The sequence below is a fragment of the Typha latifolia genome, chromosome 5 (assembly GCF_019914945.1).
Source record: "Typha latifolia isolate L0001 chromosome 5, TyphaL0001v2, whole genome shotgun sequence".
NCBI classification, from domain to species: Eukaryota; Viridiplantae; Streptophyta; class Magnoliopsida; order Poales; family Typhaceae; genus Typha; species Typha latifolia.
In genome coordinates this window covers 3,704,400-3,725,876 of record NC_133090.1, presented here as the reverse complement: position 1 = coordinate 3,725,876, position 21,477 = coordinate 3,704,400, and the positions used below count along the sequence as shown (strand labels likewise).

The window sequence follows — 21,477 nt, the reverse complement described above, 5'->3', positions numbered from 1 at the left end:
GGATGTTTGTGCTCTTTGTCCTACCACTCTTGAGGAGGCCTTTGAAAAGGCTGTGAGGATGAAGCAAAAGCATAAGACTCTCAAGATGGCAACAAAAATAAGTTGGGCAACCGAGATGGGCGGTTTGCGCCTAGAATGTCGGTTGGAAATTCTGCGGGTTTAAAGACAGTGACTGCTAGTACTAGACACGATCACCTTTGAGACCTTCTTCCGATGTTATGGGAGGCACAAGACCCCCGTTCAAACTCTCACACCTACCCAAGTGGAGGAGCGAAGAGCAAAGGGTCTTTGCTTTTGATGTGATGAACGTTTCACTCCTGGTCATCGGTGTTCCAAACCGATCGAGAGTGTGATGCTCATTGATGGTCTCGAGGAGGTTGAGGAGGTTATTGATGATGGAGAATGTTCAGAGGAGGTCCATGAGGAGGACGTGGAGGAGGGCACGGAGGAAGATGTCTAAGCTGAAATATCGATGCATACATATTTGGGTACTTCCGCGCTGAGGACATTGCGGATAGATGGACTCGTTAGAAGGCATTGTGTGCATATCCTCATCGATTCGGGGAGTACACACAACTTTCTAGACAAGAGGTTAGTGAGGAGATTGGGCTTGGATGTTGAATCGACTTCGGGGTTTGACGTTGCCATTGGAGACGGCACGAAGCTTCGGGCGGAGAGCTTGTGTCGTCGGGTCGGTATACGGGTGCAAGGACACGACATCATTGTGGACTTGTATCCGTTGGTACTGTGAGGAGTGAAGATTGTCTTTGGCACTTAGTGGTTACAAAGTTTGGGACCCGTCACATTTGATTTCCGGAGCATGTGGATGAAATTTAAACAAGGAAACAAAGATGTGCAGCTTGATGGAGTTCGTTCTATAACAACCTTCCCCACAAAAAAAAATTTAAAAGTTTTGGGCACGACGTGGCCGGCCACACTGTGGTTGTCCTCGTGCCCATGCAAGCTGCTCATGCAGCTTGCATGGTGAGGCACCACGCACCCCCTACAGCTGCCGTAGCCAACCGATTGCGGCCAGCTGGCCGCGGTGGGCCCCAGCGCCGCCACCTTTTTTCCCCTCCACCGCCTCTCTTTCTCCCTCTATATCTCTCTTTCCTTCACTCTCTCTCTCTCTCGGTCTCTCTCTCTCTCTCTCTCTCTCTCTCTCTCTCTCTCTCTCTCTCTCTCTCTCTCTCTCGCCGAGGCCAGCCTATCACCGCCGCTGCCATCCTTGGAAATCACCGCCGCCACCTCCGCGAGCGTCAGTGAGCTCTTTTCCTCTCTCTCTCTCTCTCTCTCTCACTCACACTCAAGCTCGGGTTAGTCGAAGCCAAGCCGCCGACGAGTGGTCAACCGCTGGCTGGCCAGCAACGGCCGGTGCCCTCCCCGCCGGCCCGGGTCCGCACTTCCCTCCCCTCCTACTTCTCTTCTCTTCTTCTTCTTCTTATTTTCTTTCTTTCTTTCTTCTTCTTCTTCCTCAGCTTCCACCCAGCACTATAGCAGACAGTGCCGAGCCCAGAACTGTGTCAAGTGATTGCTTCCTTTTAATTTGTTTACATTAATTATGTGATTTAGTTTCTAAAATTTAGGTAAATCAATTTATCTAGATGGTAGATTATTTTGATAATTTACTCTCACTAGTATAAGTATTAGCTAAGTATTTTTAGTATAATAATTTATTAATTATAGTTATAAATACTTGCATATGATTATATATAGTTTAGCCATTATTTATTAGATTAATACATGTAATCATATCGATAATAATCTTATATTTTATATAGTTAGTTTTATTAAAAATAATTAAATTATATAAGTTTCTATTAATGTTTATGTATGCTTATACATGCATATATTTAATATATTTGAATATACAATGTGTTTCTAGCACCTTATTATTATTATATATTATTTTCAATGCAATAAAATGCTAAGCTCAAATAATTATTTTTATATTTATGGATAATGATTATTATATGTATGATTAGTAACTAGTTAAGTAATCCAAATAATTGAATTATATTTAGTTATTTTACGTACATATGTTTTAATTATATTATTGTATATATGATTCTTTTATGCTTAAAGAGATTAATTACTATATGCCTAATATATAATTAGAATAAGGTTATCATAATTATATATATATATATATAATGTATATCAAGTTATTTAATAAAATCAAATAATTTATTATATTTTACACCAATGAATTCTAAATGCGATAAACGGCTAACATCATATTACTTAAATATTTTCAGACCCCGAACCCCCTTATGTGAGACCTCGTGGGCCTTGACGATGAGTTGATATTTGACTAATGGACGTGAGAGATGCGTGGTTCGTGTATTCTGATCAGACTATGAGTAGTCTTATCCCTTAGATGCCTTTCTCAAATTAGGTTATATTATATATTATGTACATGCATATTTTGGCCTCCAGCATGATTATATGACTTTATCTAGAGATAATTTCAGTCAAGCATATTTTATCATGCATTTGATTAGGCTGATCTGGGATATGAATACATTGGTGATATATAGAGATGATTGGAGATGATTGGAGATGATTCTACTATTATGATTGTATACCGAGATGATCTCTAGCATGAGTGTGCATGTGATAGACTAGCAGAAGTATGCATGTGTTAGATACCCTTGCGAGTGGCGGAGTATATTTTGATCCTTCGAACATGATGTTGAGACTGGATACTAGGTGTTGACTATGCACAGTGGTCTAGTATGATGATGATATATAGAGCTGACATTGATGACTAAGATGTTAAGAAATGCATATGATTTCATTATCATTTGATTATCTGATTATATACTTTTATCAGTTATGACATGTTATCTACTTTTCATTTATATATCATTGATGATACATTTATATACTCATTTATGACATGATGCTCTTTCTGATTTATATTATCTAGTGCATGATTTACTCTCTGTTTAACATCACTGATTCGGGGTAAGGTCTATTCACTGAGCCTTTTTGCTCATAACTCTCTTTATTTCTTTTCTAACCCCCAAAGATATTATGGTACGTTATACCGACTTGAGATATCCTGATGAGATATTTTAAAGCAAAGATGAGGTGAGCTATAAACGTGAAGTGATATAGAAGATATTTTAACCAGATATTGAGTTGCATCGTTATTTGTTATATTTGTATTTTATTGTATCAGACGATGATTTATATAGAACATGTCAGATTATAGTGCACTCGTGTATTAATTGTTTAGTTGTATCTTGATAGTTTGTTGTGGCCTGTATGGGTCCTGCCAGATTAAGTAGTAGTCTGGTATATATTATTGTGGACTTAAATATTCATATGTTAATAGATTTATTTGGTTGATAATATGATTTATTTGGTGTTAGATTATGCGAGTATGAATATATTAGCAAGTATTATTTGATGATGTCATGATTATATATGCACAAGAGGGTATCTGTGCGTGACGGGCCCCGCACGCTAGTAATTGATCTTTATAAGTGAAATATTAATTAGTTAATTGGTTAAGATAGAGATCTAGGTTGTGATGTCAAGATTATTAAGTTTTGATACTTGACGATATTGATAGAAATAATTTGTGATATTGGTATATTGAGAATTTATCTGAGCAACTAATGAATAGGAAGAGGTATTACTAAAATCATGCATTGATGTTATTGATATTGAGGTGTTATAGTCTGTGGAGCATAATATTGGATATATAGACATGTTCATATGTTGTGATAAAGTGTAAAAATTTTTAAATATGTGGAAATATATATTTTGTGCAGAAGGATTATTATCAGTAGAGTGGAGGTTATTCTGAACAAATATAGCATAGTTTTGGGATTTTTTTATCTTTTATAGATATATTTGAGATTAGGAGATTGATGCAAAGAGATATATGCGCAGAGAGACTATTTTGATTTTTATGAGGGTTATAATTATGGATTGTGGATGGATGAGTAAGACATATGACGATTTTGTATAGTGGAAAAAATATTAGGAGGATGTGCTGAATTTGTTGAAACAAAACCAACTGAAGATTAAGAAGTTCAAGTGCCTATGGAGAGTACCACAAGTGGAGTATTTAGGCCACATCATCTCAATAGAAGGTGTAGCGGCAGATCCTCAAAAGGTAGCATGCATGACCGCTTGGCTGATACTTACTACTACCATAGGATTGCAAGGATTCTTGGGGCTGACCGGGTATTATCGTCGCTTCATCGCTGGGTCTAGCAAGATCGCTGCTCCTCTCACTTTTTTGTTGAAAGGCTCTTTTAGATGGACGAATGAAGCCACTATAGATTTTAAAATACTGAAAACAGTAATGACAATGGCGCCCATTCTAGCTCTACCGGGCTTCACTAAAGAGTTCGTTATGAAATGTGATGTATCAGGAATTGGCATAGGAGCTAGCTATACTAATGCAAAAAGGATATCCCATAGACTTTCTTAGCAAGGCTTTATCACAAAAATTTCAGTAATTATTGACCTACGAGAGAGAGATGTTGGCAATTCTGCATGCGGTGACAAATTAGAGGCCTTATTTAATCGGTAGGTGATTCATTATCCGAACTGATCAAAGAAGCTTTCTATACTTTATGGGACAGCGTATACACACTCCGGCCACAGAGAGATGGGTCACAAAATTACTGAGGTATGATTATGAAATCCAATACAAGAAGGGAACGGAAAATAGAGCGGCGGATGCACCATCGCGCCAACCCGATACCGCCAAGCTCGCAGCATATTTTCTCCTACCTTTCCCTTCCTTGACGAGCTAAGGTATGCATGTACATCTGACCCAGATGTTTTGAAATTGTTACAGGAAGTGTTGGATAATCCGAAGCACCATCCAGAGTTGGAGAATCGAGGCGGTTTGCTGCTGGACCGAGGATGCGTTCGGGTGCCCGCAAATGATGGATTGTGGCAAAAATTGTTGGAGCACTTCCACCAAACTCTAGAGGCTGGTCATGAGGGTGTCTTGAAGAGTTATAAAAGGATATCTCAGAGTTGCATGTTGCCAGGATTGAAGCAAGATGTGAGGAGTTTTGTTCATGTTTGCGAAGTTTGTCAAAAGGCTAAGGCAACCACATTAAAGTTAACCGGATTACTATAGCCTTTATCAATGCTAAACCATGTTTGGAAAGATATTTCTATAGATTTCATAGAAGGTCTTCCGCTGGTATGTGGTTATTCAGTTATTTTTGTAGTCGTTGACATGTTAAGCAAGTATGCGCACTTTTCTGCATTGTCACATTCATTTTCAGCCAAGTCAGTGGCTGAAATTTTTATGAGAGATATTGCTCGGTTACATGGCATGCTACATACGATTGTCTCGGATCATGATCGTGTATTTATGAGCGACTTTTGGATAGAGTTTTTTTGGATTACAGGGGACTCAATTGAACTTCAATTCGGCCTACCATCCATAGATGGACGACCAAACTGAGGTGGTCAATCGAGGTATTGAGCAATATTTGAGGTGCTTTATTGGAGAGATGCCGAGACGATGATTGGAGTTCTTACCGTGAGCGAAGTGGTCTTACAACACTGCCTACCACAACAGTATTGACATGACTCCATTTGAGGCAGTGTATGGACGCACGGCTCCGACATTACGCGTTTATGACCCAGTGACATCTGCAGATTGAACGGAGGTGAACTTAGCTTTGATTGATAAAGCCGCCACATTGAGGAGGTTGTGTGCCCATCTTAAACTTGCTCAAAATTGCATGAAGCAAGTTTATGATCGTAGCCATCAAGAACAGGATTTTGACATTGATAGTTGGGTGTTTCTGAGGATACAACTGTATCGACAGGTGACCTTGCATCCGATGCATAACCAAAAGTTAGCACATCGCTACTTTGGTCTGTTTCGGGTGTTAAAGCGTATCGGTCTGGTTATATATCATTTGGAGCTGCCAGAGGGGTCGAGAGTGCATCTCGTCTTCCATATTTTATTGCTGAGGGGGCGGATTAGTGATCATAAGGTCGTTGGATCAGTTCTACCAGAGCCATTGGAGGAGACAGAGATCGTAGAGCCAGTTTGAGTACTTGCTAGGTGCCGACGACGTTATGGTACCAGATTAGATATGGAGATTCTAGTTGAGTGGCTTGACAAGTCATCTGATGAAGCTACATGGGAGTTGGAGACGGACATCTTGGAGCGTTTCCCCGACTTTACACTTTGAGGGCAAGGTGGGGGAAGCGTGGTATGCTGATATACCTTGTTAAAGTCTTTTTCTTATTGCACTAGTTATTTATTTTTATTAAAATAAAATTTATATAGGTCGCGTTCGAATGCGGAAGGGGTCGCGTTTCAACATTCTTGCGAACGCCTGCATCAGGTTCACAAAAATAGAGAACGCGAAATGCGCGTTCGAACGCTTGCATCGCATTGGCATCGACATATAATTTCTTTTGTGCGTTCGAATGCGATCGGCGGGATTCCACTAGGATTAGGATTAGTTATTGTTATTAGCCAACAAGCGTTGGCTAGACTCTATAAAAGTGTGGATGGTAGCCAAAATCATAATGCGATTAGATTATTGATTTCTTGGCTCCTATCTTCTCTCTATTCTCTCTCTACCCTAATCTCTCTCCTCCCTCTCCACCAACCTACTACCTCTACTGTTGGCAAAGTCTCTCCTAACTTCTAATCTCCCTCGTCTGTCGAGTCCTTCCTTTTCTTTAGGATCTCGACAACTTCTTTCCCTTCGTCTTTATCCCTCAAACAACATCACCCATCCACCCTTATCTTAATTATCATCCATAACCCTAACTTTCACTCCACCCGTCACCACCACCATCATCCGTAATATATCGTGTTTTCGTTCCAGTTGCAGTTTAAATCTACGAAGGGCATAAATACAAAAAACGTAGATCTGAGAGTTACAGATCGATTCCATTTAGTTTCATAATTTTATGACTATGGGAGAATATGTGGTGAATATGTTCCCTCGATTACGTGGACTGCTTCCTACAATAAATTCAGATCTTTAAGGAATTGTTCCGTGACCTATCAATCTTCAACCATCTTAACAATCCATATCTCTCCCTAGAATGGTGTGCCTAGGCCTTCTTAATTCTTATCCTTAAATGTGAAGGAGCTAAGGAATTTGACTCATTAATTGTTCTTATAAAATTATCTCTAAAGTTTTGGCCAACCATCTCATCCTCTTGCTCAATGATTTAATCTTTCCTACCCATTCTAGCTTTATCAAAGAAAGGGATATCTTCAGTAACTTTTCTATGGCCCATGTGTTGAGTACTCTCCCTCCAAAAATGAGAGCAAAGGTTAAAAAAATTTCTTTCCGACGCTACATGTGTGAAATGTCTTGGAAATAGAGCTTAAATCAACATCTGGATTAATAGATGAACCTCTCAAATCTCCCTCCAAACTCTATTTCTCTAGGCTTTTTTTAGCGGCAAAGATCTCAGATATCACTATTATGGAAGGGCATAGTAGGATGACTTTCTCAGCCATTTCTATCTTATTCTCAAAGGTTAGAAGATCAGATGCGGTAGTTGCGCTTGAGCTACAAAAGATAGAAACTTGATTCAAGGAGTTAACGTGGACCAATTCTCTGATCGGAGAGTTTTCTGTGTTATATCATTTTATCATTTCTTGAACTTCTTGGATTTGAGATTTGCTAACTTCAACATAATATGGTGCTCTTCTCCTCATCTAAATTAAAAATCTTTTTCTAGTTAGCCCATGTCGACAAGCTTCATATTAGATCGAATCTTATTAAAAAGAATTTTACTATTCCTCATTTATGTGTTCTCTATGATGAGGATATTGAATTGGTGGAATACATTTTCTTTCTTTAATTATACGACGACCCTCAATAGATTCTTTTCTAAGCTGAAATTTCCTCGTATATCTCATATAGGTTGGACCACCGATCAAACAAGCTAGACACTTCTTTCCACCATTTGGCGGAAGATTCGGTGCAAGCACAACAATAGGATTTTCAATAATAAGGCTCTCATCTCAGCTGCCTTTCTCTTTTGAGTTGAATGCTCTTTAGAAAAAATGAGAGCCCTATCATCATCCCTCTTATAGCATATACTTTTTCTCCTCATTCCTCTATAAATTCTCCCACTTAATTCATAACTAAGCTATGCCCATTATATCTCAGAAAAAAAGAAGAAAGAAAAATGAAGAATATATAGGGAATGCTAGAGGGGAGAGTGAGGAATTATGGATTATACAGTGTGGCGAAAGATCTTATTATTTCTTTCCTTCCAAATTTTTTACCAATTAATCGCTAAGAGCAAGTTAAGTCCCCTTACTAAGAATGACAAAATGCCGTTTGAGTCACTAGGAAAGGAAAGGAAAGAAAAGGAAAGAAAAGAACTCAGATTGATTTATCTAATTTGGAGTTAATGTTTACATGAGTTAACTATACTTATCATAGCAGAAAAATATGATTTCTTATTTCTATACTGTTAAGGCAGTCAATTATTGGGGTATATTAATTCTAGATGTTTCTAATTAATAAATAAAAGATAAAAATTGAATAAGAATTATGATCATTCTAGGTCGGCACACCATATTATTGTATCAAAATAAGTAAGTTACAAAGTGAGTTCTAGAGTGCGTGTTGTCAAACAAAATTACTTTTGGAGACAACAATTTTGTTCAATAAGAAATTGCTAACTCAATTAGCGAATTTTAGTATCCTTAGCAAGTGTAAGAGTACTTTCGAGTGTCTAAAATATTTCTATGTTAAATAAAAATTGTTCAACTCTAATATTGGCATCTAATTGAATTAGAAGTCATCTCCTAAATAAATTTATAATTCACCTATCTGGATACCATGTTTGATTTGCAAACCTAAAGAATAAGGCAAAAACTCGGATAATATCGGCCATAATAAACATAAAAGGGAGGGTTCTATTAATAAAATTCCCAAGCATTTATTTAACTTGGCTTCCCGCCTTCTCGGAGAAAAGGAGTACTATTTCGGCAACCAAAGGAACGGAGCAGCTCGTCTGCATCCTCGTCGCAGGAACTGGCTTCAACCGAGAAATTTATTGGGTATCACTCCCAACCAACCTACCGTAGTAGTAAATTCCCTGCGCCTAGAGTTGCAGACTACCAGCATCCTCGAAACCAAAATTAGTAACTCACGACTGCATTTACCCGTTAATTTGGGGCCCCTTTTTGGCACCACCTAATGGAGAACCACGTCGCTCCCGTGACGACGTCCCGCAGAATCAATGAATCACGTCGTTTTTGTCAAGAAGCGAGTGCGATTTTAATGTGCACATATCGCATTACGACAGATCGTTTGGACAGCGACGAGACTTCTCGCGTCCCCTTTCCTCCGTTTTCCCGCGAAGAACCCATCGAAACCCTAGTCCTCGAGGTGAGCACTTGAGCACTTTGATCGATCTCCTCCTCTTTCTCTTCTTTATACTCCATTCTTTGATCGAATAACCTGCTAGAAGCGTGCTCGCTTTCACACTTAATTCGTTTCTTAGGGTTCCTTGATCGGTCTCGTTTGCTCTGTTTCTTACCATTTCTTGATTTGGATTGAGAAAGCTTGGCTTTATTCCCGATTAGTCGTTGGTGGTTTGTGATGGACCAGGTGAGCAAACATTGGTTTGGTAGTTGAATACTATATTGGATTTTTCGTTTTCTGTAATGAAGGGATAATTCTGTGACAATGTGGGATGATTTGGTCTTCAGTACGAGAAGGTGGAGAAGATTGGGGAAGGAACATATGGCGTGGTGTATAAGGCTCGTGATCGTGTGACAAATCAGATGATAGCTCTGAAGAAGATCCGACTCGAGCACGAGGATGAGGGAGTCCCCAGTACTGCAATTAGAGAGATCTCCCTCTTGAAGGAAATGCAACATGGAAACATAGTCAGGTTGTGTTCAATTGCTTCATGTCGCTCATTATTCCTTTTGCGTTTCGTGATAAGAATGAAGGTGTCTTTGATTCCATCAGTTAGCTCTACATCTCCTTGAGTTTTCTTATGCATTCTTTCTGTTCAGGCTTATTAATTTTTCAAAAGAATTTGAAATGAGTACATTCTCTAGTTATAGCAATTAGCAACCATGAATCATTAGTGATGTTGTTTGCTTTCAAACTTTTGAGAATCATTTTGAAGTTTGAGGATGGGGAACAAACTGTAGAAGACCTTGCTTCTTCATATGTTTAAGGAATAAAGTAAAAGATGTGTTACCAGTTGACATGGAAAAAGTTTTTTCGATTTAGGTATCTGCACTTATTTTTCATGTCTAAAATAGTTTAAATCTTTTCCATTTGGCAGGTTGCAAGATGTTGTGCACAGTGAGAAGAGGATATATTTAGTTTTTGAGTATCTCGACTTGGATTTAAAGAAGCACATGGATTCTTGTCCAGATTTTGCTAAAGATTCATACATAATAAAAGTGAGTTTCTTTTGTACTCGATCTTTTTTCTCATATGAATTATTCTCTTCATGCAGTGTGTCCACTCAATACTGAAAGAACATTTACATTGTGTACTGAGTGTCCTTATATCCTCCTCATGATGCTACATAGTGGGGCTGCACCCTAAAATGATATTACTATGATGAGTTACTTTTTGTCGCCAACGCTTTCCGAGCTTACCTAAATAATTCCTCTTCATCTTGCATTAAGCTTTTTATTATGTTTGTTTAGACTTTAGACCAGCTTCCCCCCTTATGATATCACTCCCTGCATTACTGTACATTTATTTTGCTTGATTGATAGAAGTTAACAAAAAGGCATTGTTGGTCCATCTGAAAAAAGATCGTATCGCTTGCTTTGAAGATCAAACAAAATGGGTTTTGACCTGATGTTTTACTGTATTGTTATGTCTCAGAATGCAAGTAAATTGAAGCTCATAAGTTACCTTTCATACTGTGTTTTGGTTGGTTTCGATTTTTTAATGTTGCTCCTTAATTTGTGCTTAAAAATATGAATAATAATATAGGTCAAAATTTCAAATATCTCTTTATTTAGCTCCTTCCACCTTTGCTGAGTTCTAGAAGTTTGATCCCATCTAGCAGGAGCACAAGAGTTTGAAAATGAACGTAGTGTTTGATATGGACAATTGTCTCTCTTGGTTTTATATCATGATGTGTTGTATAATTGATCTCCTAGAACAGTGAGCAGTTCTAGAAATTTGACAACAGGTTGTAAGATCAGCTCCATACTCTTCAGAAGCCTTCTTGACTTAAGCTCATGCTTCATTTGCAAACAAGTTATAAACTTATAATCAGATGCCAGTTTCTAACTAAGCGATACATTACAATAATTGAGCCGGTTTGTTGTATCTGGTAACTTTTTGTATATGACTATATCGTACAATTAAACTATTTACTAGGTTATCCCTATGGTTTGTCGGATTGGCCGATCCAGACCCGATCTGAACTCTCTTTCTCTCTTTTGCTCTTTCTTCTCTCTCTCTTTCTTTCTCTCTTTCACTCTTTTTTCTCTTTTTACTCCTTATTATATAGCCATTGTTTCTCTTATGGAGAAATCTAGTTTCAGCAAACTCTAACAAACTTTGGTATATGATTTTTTGATTTTATTTCTTTATTTTTCTCAAAGTTTTTATTTTTTATTTTTTTCACTATCTTCCTTTTTCTTTTCTTTTCTTCTTCTTATTTATTGCACTATGGTTTTCTTTCTTTTGTTTAGTTTTCTTCCACTTACTCTCTTTCTAATCTCTTCTTCTTTTTAGTTTTCACTGCACCATACTTTTTCTTTCTTTATTTTTTATTTTTTATAATTTTTTCTGAATTTTTAGAAGTTTTCCTGTATTTTTAAATAATAGTTAGAATTTTACGTTATTAAAAAGTCCGATCCGATCCAGGCGACCGATACAGCCGATATGACCGATCTAGCCGATATCTATCATTTTTTGGAAAGGCCGATCTTGATCCCAATTTTTCGAACCTTGGTTATCCTGAATTTGTTGCCATTAGAAATATCCTTCTCTGGTTTTGTATCTTCAAGTTCCAACCTTATATCAATAACAAATGGGTAGAATGCAACAGTGTTACCATAGACTATTAATTGCTGAATATATGGAGGCTGATGTATTGTATGTTTCTCTCTGCAGAAATTTCTTTACCAGATTCTTCATGGAATTGCATACTGTCATTCTCATAGGGTTCTTCACCGAGATTTGAAACCTCAGAATTTGCTGATAGATCGCTGCACTAATGCTCTTAAGCTTGCAGACTTTGGATTAGCTAGAGCATTTGGTATTCCAGTTCGTACATTCACTCATGAGGTGCCATTTTGCATCCTTTTTCATTTTATTACATAATTAATTGGACTGAAGTATTCGCTTCATATATTGGTTAGAAAGGAAAAGCTAGAAATTGCCCTCTAAAAGCATATAGCAACTTAGAATTTAGATGGTTCTACAAATTGAAAAGTGTTAATGTAATGAACAATGAGAAAGTATGGTATTAATTATTTACTGGATCCTGTTTTTAAATGGAATATGTAGATATTTATTGGAATTGCTTTAGTTATTAAATATTACATTGTATACAAATCGTTAGAGTGGAGACTAATCAAATTGCAGTACGGTGTTTGAATGCCTGAAGGACCATTCAAACATCATTTCCCGAGAGCAAAGAGTTTGGTTGGTTTTGCGACGGACTTCAAACAAATTTCTTGAGAGCAATTGTTGCTCGGCATTTGAATGTAGCATCAGGCGTTCAAACGCAACATTGGGTGTTCGAACCCCTAGGCAATTACTATCTAAACCTATATATTGTTTTGCTTCTCTAAAGAGTTATATGAGCATGAAAACTTTGGTGAAAAATCAAGAGAGCTTGCTAGAAAGAAAAAAGAGGAGAATGTGAAGTTCTTGGATTTGGGTTGAGAGGGTTTTTCCATTGTAATCCCTTTTATTCTTTATTAATGAAATCGATGGGATCTTTGTGGACGTAGGCATAGTTAGGTGAACCTCATAAAATCTATGTTTCCTTGCTTGTGCTTGATTTTCTTTTCTTCTTATTTTGCATTTGGTCTCGCAATAACTGATATCAGAGCCTGGATTATGGTTCAAGTTGGAGCTATGCTAGAAGAATTAAAATCTCGGATTGAGAAGTCTAATGTAAGCAACTTTGCTTTGTTGAATACAGATAGAAGATTACTCCACTAAATTGAACTTTATTTGCTCTTGGGTGGAAGTGCAAATAAACCTAAAGACATAGATAATGCAAAATGAATATATTACATAAGAATGCCCTAGCGATGATCCGACTTACTTTTGCAGCAGCTATGGCCCTCAACATCTCCAAGGAGAAGACAATTGCAGATCTTATGGCGGCTTTGATGAGGATGTATGGAAAACGTTCGGCTTCAAACAAGGTTTTCTTGATAGAAAAATTGTTCAACATGATAATGTCTAAAAGTTGTAGTGTGGCAGAACATCTGAACGAGTTCAACAGTCATGAATCGATTTGAATCAAGTTTGGTGTTGAATTTACGACTTTGTTGATTTTATCTAGTGTACTAGATAGTTAGGATAGCTTGGTTATGGCGGTAACTTATAGGATCAAGTAACTTGAAGTTTGATGATGTACTAGGAGTTCTTCTCAATGAAGAGTTCAGAAGGAAAAACATCTCATTAGCAGAAGCATAAAAGAAATGCTAAAAGCATTGAAGGCAGAGGAAGATCTATGAGGAAATATGATAATGGCAGAAGATAACCAAAATTAAGGAAGAGCAATTCAAGATCTCCGCAAAGGTGCTAGAACTGTGGCAAGAAAGGGCACATCAAGTGTGATCGTAGGGCACCAAAAAAACAAGTGGAGAACAACAGTTAGGAAAATGATTCACCTTTCTATTGAATCCTCTTCTGATAATAATGTTTTTATTTTTTCTTGTGATAATCGAAATGATTCTTGGATAAAGATTCAGGCACACATCATGTGTCGCGCCCCGATCCAGGAACATGATGGCCATGAATCTCTAGGATAAAATCCGGAGAAAACATGAAAGCTCAAATAGTAATCAAATACTAAAATAAATTGACACAACGAAAACGGTACTCAGTCTTCAGAGTCCTCACTAAGCGGCTTCTTAAATTCCTGCAAAATAATAAGTCCTCATGACTTAGGCGCCGCAAGTAACCCACTCTACTAATAATATATCTAATGACAAAGATCAACATGTGATACATATAGTAGCAGAAAAAAATCATAATAATAATATATAAGCTGTCTTGAAAAATAAATAATTTTCTTGTCTCTTATATTGAATTTCAAAATCCATATATATACTAAATTAGAATAATAAATTATTCATATAGCACTTTGAATAAATCAATATAAAACGAATCAATCTCCACTAAAAGTGTATTTTTATAGAAATCAAATCATAAATCATTCATATTAACACAATCCGAATAAATCAGCATAAACCGAATCTCCACTAAAGTGTATTATCATGGAAATCGAATTATAAATCACTTATAATATCTCAATTTAAATAAAAATATAAAACAAATCAATCTTTACTGAAAATGTACTATCATGGAAATCGAATCATAAATCATTTATAATATCTCAATTTGAATAAATCAATATAAAAATAGTCGATCTCTACCAAAAGTGTACTAGCATAGAAACTCGCCAAAATTGATAAAATATCATATTATCTCATTAATGGGTATTCTGACCCGTGGCCACATCGCACTACCTAGTCACTATCGGGATGGTGCCCGAAACTTTTTTAGATAGTCGATCCGTTTAGGGTCACAGTAGGTACTCTGCAGTGCCCTACTGACTTTTCCACTAGCCATTGAGTAAGATTAGAGTCACCGGGAAAAAATCCAGGAATCTTTTCCCTAATCCCGTCGGAGTCACTTGGTAGCACGTCGCAACGTTACATTCCAAGAATTTTTTCCCTGCACTCGTCTTCTTGAAAACAAATTGGGTTTTAGATCTCACTTTTATCAGTATTCAACTATACTGATTTATTCTGAATCTCAAGTATCAAATTCCTCAATCACCAAAATTCTCAATTCTTCAAATACAATATATACACGAATAATCCATAAACTCAAATACTACTATTTCCTCTAATATATATATAATATAAATCATTCTTAATAGGTCAGAAAACACGAATAAATAATAATCTAATATTTAATCTTGCAAAATTTCACGTCTCAAAAATAATATTTTATTTTTGATCATATTCTAAAAATAAAGATCTCTTATATTTTATTTATAGAAAATAAAATATATTAGCATAAAGATCTCCTCTATTATTTTCTGAAAATAAAATATAATAATAAATAATTTTTTTTACAAATCTGAAATTCCTTTAAATTGAAGTAATCTTAATTTATATCTTATTTTCTACAATAGAAATAGGTATTAATTATTTTCAGAAATTCGAAATCCATATAAATTGAAATATTCCTAATTTATTTCTTATTTTCTACAATAAAAATAAATACTTTGAAATCTGAAAAATAATAAACAATAAAATCCCTTTTTTTTCCAAGAATGATAAATACGAATTTTCTATAAAATGCAAAATCTTAACATTTCTAATTCTTTATTGAAAATCCTTAAAATAACGAATTTCTTAACTTCCCGTATAATTGACATCATCATATTGTAAAGTTTCTTATCTTATAAAATTAAACAGAATAAGAATAAACATAAAGATATTTATAATTCATCAATTCTATTTTTATATAATAAAAATTTAAGAAAATATGAGTAGGAACTTGCCTTGATCGCTCAATCCAAAATAATTTGATTTTCACATCATAATCGTAATCTGCACGAATTCCAAAGCACTCCATGATTGTCTTCTCTTTCTTTTTCTTCTTTGGTATGATAAAATCTTTTTCCCTCTATTTTTTATTCTTTTTTTCTCTCTAATCTTCCTCAAGAATAATCTCTTTTTCTCGGTACTATAGCAATGCTACAGTACTGCATAATTTCTTTCCTAAAAATCTTTCTAGGGTTTTCTTCTAGGCCCCCTTTTATAATTGAAAAAAAAAAATAATAAGAGTCCTATTAGAATATGAATTCTAATATCTTAAAGATATATTTAAAAATTTAATTTAATTTAATAAAAATCCTAAAATATAAAAGATAAAGTAAAATTTCTCATTATCTAAACTATATATATTTCTATTTATTTATGTTTTAAAATTCTGGGTTGTTACATCATGTGTGATTGTAGGGCACCAAAAAAAACAAGTGGAGAACGACAGTTAGGAAAATTCACCTTTCTATTGAATCCTCTTTTGACAATAATGTTCTTATTTTCCTTGTGATAATTCAAAATGATTCTTGGATATAGATGCAGACACATTCTTTCATGCTATGTCGAATGTATATTTGCTTTTAACTATGTATAGGGAAAGTCAGAAAGGCATATCTTGGTGACGATAAACTATGTGAAATCATTAGAAAGGGAGATGCACATGTCAAGATATCAAGTGGGTTAGAGCTGAATTTGATAAATGTGATATATGTGCCTAAAATGGCTAGAAGCTTAATTTCTGTCAATCAGTTGTCAGACATAGGACATATTATAATATTCACTAATGGCTCATGAAAGATCACAAAAGGATCTATAGTCATAGATTAAGGCAAGTATGAAGGGACTCTGCACATGGCATCTAATAATTATGGAATTGCAGTTGCATCATCTAGAGTTGATACTATGACGTGGCATCGAAGGCTTAGGGACATGAGTCAAAAAGGTATAAAGTGTGGTTTCAAAAGAGAAGGTCAATGCTGGACATAGATGTCTATAAATATTGCATCTTTGGGGAGTAGAAAAAGGTCAATTTTACAAAAGTTGGGACCGATATAGCTATTTTCTCTTGATAGTTCTCTTTCTTATTTTACCTTATAGATTATTCAATTATAAATTTTTAAGTTTATTTTTTAAAATGTAAGTCTGACGTGTTTGTGGTGTTTAAGAATTGGAAAGCTTTAGTTGGAAATAAGACTGGGCAAAAACTGAGAGAGTTTGGAGTTTTGTGCAAACAATAAAATAAAGAGGGAGAAAAGTATTCCAGGAACATCACAACAAAATAGTGTTCCAGAATGCATAAACAAGACACTTGTAGAACACGCTAGGAGCCTAGGAGCATGAGGATAGATGTTGGATTATAAAACCAATTTTGGGCATAAATAGTGAGCACAATAGCCTACCTTATCAATAAGGATCATCAGTTGCAAGATGCATACTATCAAAGGAATTTTGGAGGAGAAAGTAGGTAAACTTGTCAGATTAGTCCTTGGTGGAATATGGAAAAAGAGATAAACTCTTTGAAGGCAAATCAAATATGGGATCTAGTTTAGCTACCAAAAAGAAAGAAAGCCCCGTAGAATAATGGTTATACAGACTAAAAGAGGAACCTGATGACTCTAAGAGATACGAATTTGTCTTAAAAGGTTTTCTAATAATAAGTAGGTGCCAATTTTATAAATAAATTCACATATTGTAAAATTGTCTACTATTATGACTGTGCTTAGTATTTTGGTTGTGGAGTATCTACACCAAGAGAATTACATGTGGAGATAACATTCTTTCATGAAGATTTGGATGAGATTTATGTGAATCGGCTAGAGGGATATGTGGGAGCAAAAACTAAGAAGCTTGTATGAAATAGATTACAAGGCAATGGGTTACAAGAAGTTTGACAATTTTATAGTTCAACATAGGTATAAGCGCCACAATTTAGATCGTTGTTGCTACTTTAGAAAGTATAAAAATTCATATATTATTTTACTCTTGTATGTAGATGATATGTTGGTTGCATGTTCTAACATGAATGAGATATGATCAATTGTCTCAGATATTCTCTATAAAGGATTTAGGTGTAGCCAATCAAATCCTTAGAATTCGAATTTAAAAAGACAAAGAAAGGCAACTCCTGAGACTATCCCAAAAAGAATACATTGGTAAAGTGTTGAAGAGGTTCATCATGGAGAATGCTAAACTTGTTAGCACATCTCTTGCGACTCATTTCAAATTCTCAAGTTAATAATCTACAAAGACATAAGATGAGGAGACAAGGATGACGAAGATCCCATATGCCTCAAAACTCAGACTTTGTTGAAGATTATTACAAAATGAATATTAGTGGGTATATGTTTATGCTAGACAATGCAACGATATCTTGAGTTTCAAGGTAATAAAAGATTGTCGCTTTTATCAATGACAAAGGCAATGTATATTGAGCTTCAAAAGTCAGCAAAAAAATAATATGGTTGAAGAAATTCTTGAAGGAGTTGGGAATGAAGCTAAAAGATTGCAACTTGTATAGTGATATGCTTGACAAAGAATTTAGCATTTCATTTAAGGACGAAGCACATTGATGTCAAATATCATTTCACTAGGCAATATCTGGATCGGAACCTCAAAGTTAGTAAAAATTTACATAGGTCAGAATCCAATTGACATAGTAATAAAGTTGTCACCACTGAGAAGCTAAAGAGGAACTCAACTTCTATTGTTTTTCTAAGTTGAAGGTAGTGTTGAGATCCCACCGGTAGTTGAACATTGATAAATGTTGAGGGCTTAGTTTTCACAAGTTATCATTGAAGTCAGATTAGTCTTCCAAGTGTGAGATTGTTAGAGAGTAGAGACCAATTAAACTATAGTAGGGCATTTTAATGGCCCATTGAGTATTCAAATGTCATTTCCCAAGAGTGAAGAGTTCGATTGGTGGTACCACAGACTTCAAATGCGTTTCTTGGGAGCAATTGTTGCTTGAGTGTTTGAATGTAGCATTGGGCATTTGAATGCCCCAGCGAATCAATGGTGGATTTGATTAGGTTTTTCACTAAACCTATATATGGTTTTGCTTATCTAAAGAATTACATGAGCATGAAATATTTTGGCAAAATCAGAGAACTTTATAGAGAGAGAAAAGAGAGAAAGAATGTGAAGTTCTTGGAGTTAGATTGAGAGGGTTTCTCTCTTATAATCTCTTTTGTTCTATATAGTGAAATAAATAGGATCTCCATGGACGTAACCTTAGTTGAGTTTGCTACGTAACATATGTCTCCTTGTTTGTATTAATTTTTCTTTTCTTCTCGTTCTGCATTGTCTCCCAATCACCATTTTGCTTTCAGACGCTATGCACTTGTTTGGGCATTTTTTATTTTTCTTTTAACCCTATGACTATCGCAGAAACCTTCTTAGAGTCGTTTTGCCAAAATTGAAATCAGTTAGACAAACTCAGAGACCAGATCCTCCACAATTCTTTTACGTTGTTTATTTTATCCTTTTCCAGGTGGTGACGCTGTGGTACAGAGCTCCAGAAATTCTCTTAGGCTCAAGGCATTATTCTACTCCTGTTGATGTGTGGTCTATTGGTTGCATTTTTGCTGAAATGGTGAACCAACGACCATTATTTCCTGGAGATTCTGAAATTGATGAATTGTTCAAGATTTTCAGGTTTATAAGCTAATATTAATATGCTTCAACATATGGTTTTCCTGTTTCCATTTCGTGAACCTCATAGTTTTAGTTATGCAACTTTCTTTTGCATGTACATTCTTAAAGAGTTTTGGGTACTCCAGATGAAGGAATTTGGCCTGGCGTTACTTCGTTACCTGACTTCAAGTCCGCTTTTCCCAAGTGGCCTCCCACAGTATTGAATTCTTGATCTTATTTGCTTCATTGTTTTCTTTTTTCCTTATAGTTTACACTTGAAATTCTTGGGAACAGAAATCTATTTAAATTGAAAAGCTAAAGAAAAGCCTTTTATGTATCTTTTGAATATGTGAGACTTTTGATCATGCTACACCAAATATCATATTAGTTTGAAAATAAGGTTAGTGCATTCTTTAATCATCATGATCCATGAGACTGATTTTTGTTTAATGGAATATAAACTCCACAGAATCTGGCAACAGTGGTCCCAACGCTTGAACCTGCAGGAGTTGATCTTCTCTCTGTAAGTTCTTTGTTCTGCAATAGTTTTTTACTGATCATAATTGTGCAGGTGTTATATTCTGTTGAAGTTTAACTTTGAATACTAAGAACAGTTCTTCGCAACTAGATATGTCCATAGATGTAGTAAATCTGAATACTATACAAACATATTGCGTGGGTCTTCACTCACCAAGGGATATATAGGATCCCTCTTGGAATTGTGCAGCATATGCTCCACTTTCTGCATGAGTCTGCAGAACACACCAAGCAGCTAGAGCCTAGAAAGTTGCCATCGGATTTTAATCCCTTTAATCAAAAAAGGAAGGAAACATATGGCTTTAAGTTCCTAATACATCATATCTTAGATTTACCTTTATCTTTATCAAAAGTCATAGTTTTTGTACATTCTTTTGCGAGCAGCCTTATTTGACTGGACAACTGACTATAACAGATAGTGCTGCACAAGTACTTAGTAACTCTTTGTATACAGTGTTAATTTAATGGAACGCTTGTTGTCAGTTTACCCTTCATTCCACTTGTCTAGATACGATCATGAAACTCTTACGAATGCTCCTATTTTTCCTAATGGAAGTACTAATCTGCCCATTGCTCTGTCAAACGTACTTGCAATATTTTAAATATGAGAATAGAAGGATCTTTACTGAGGATACTTTGTATTGCCCTTTATTTTTAATGCATGTACAGAAAATGCTCTGCTTAGAGCCAAGCAGAAGAATCACAGCCCAGCATGCTCTTGAACACGAATACTTCAAGGATCATGGTGCGGTACCTTGACCTACTTTCTCTGTCTTCACTGCTGTACATATTTTGGGAAGTTTATCATGAGCTAAATTCCCTCTTTTGGATGTGGAATAGTTTCTTTTTCTTTTTATTTGGAGGGTTGGGGAGGCGAGGGGGTTTGATCTCATAGTTTGCTTTGTAAAGAACTTCGATCCAATAATCCTTTGTGCTATTTTTGCATGTGACTCTTATCTGAATAGTCCTCATTGCTCTTATGCAACTTGTTAGCATATATTGATCAAATCACTTGCTTCTAATGAACGTGTTTATTTATCTTGCTTGTTTTGCTACTTAGAATTTACTGTCTAAATTCGAACCAAAGTGCGCTGTGTACTATGTTAGGATCAAATGTTCAAATCTGTTAATGGAGCTTTATTGCGTTTGTACTTGGTGAGTTTTTATTTCTATTTTTTAATCTGGCTTTTCCCAAATGGTTTGTTTAAACCATCTAATGTTAATGCTATGTCCATATTTCAATGCTTTCGAGCTTTATGTGCAGATGTAAATGAAGTTTTCTAACTAAAAGCTCGTTTCTAGTTTCCTTTCTTGAGTCACGATGTTTCACTTTGCTTAGTAGAATTTTACGTCTGCAGAAGCTCACTTATCTCTTGTTTTATTGCACTTAAACCAAGAGGAGAAACAGAGTGGTGAACAAGGTGCATATAAATTTCACTCACCTGAAAGACATCATCAGCTTGAAGCCAAGAATTTCTACCAATTCCCATAACTGAAGCCAAGAATTTACCATCATCTAAGTTCAT

At 35.7% G+C, this 21,477-nt stretch overlaps 1 protein-coding gene across 1 annotated transcript; it reads left to right on the top strand.

Annotated features, from left to right (window-relative positions):
• The first annotated feature begins 9,214 nt into the window (after positions 1 to 9,214).
• On the top strand, positions 9,215 to 20,896 carry LOC140787955 (cell division control protein 2 homolog). The gene is made up of 9 exons (XM_073136997.1): positions 9,215 to 9,377; positions 9,493 to 9,599; positions 9,701 to 9,885; positions 10,291 to 10,411; positions 12,093 to 12,266; positions 19,272 to 19,435; positions 19,544 to 19,631; positions 19,884 to 19,937; positions 20,621 to 20,896. Exons 2-9 carry the CDS (start codon positions 9,591 to 9,593, stop codon positions 20,708 to 20,710), a joined length of 885 nt encoding a protein of 294 aa, XP_072993098.1. The 5' UTR covers positions 9,215 to 9,377; positions 9,493 to 9,590; the 3' UTR covers positions 20,711 to 20,896.
• The last annotated feature ends 581 nt before the right edge of the window (positions 20,897 to 21,477 follow it).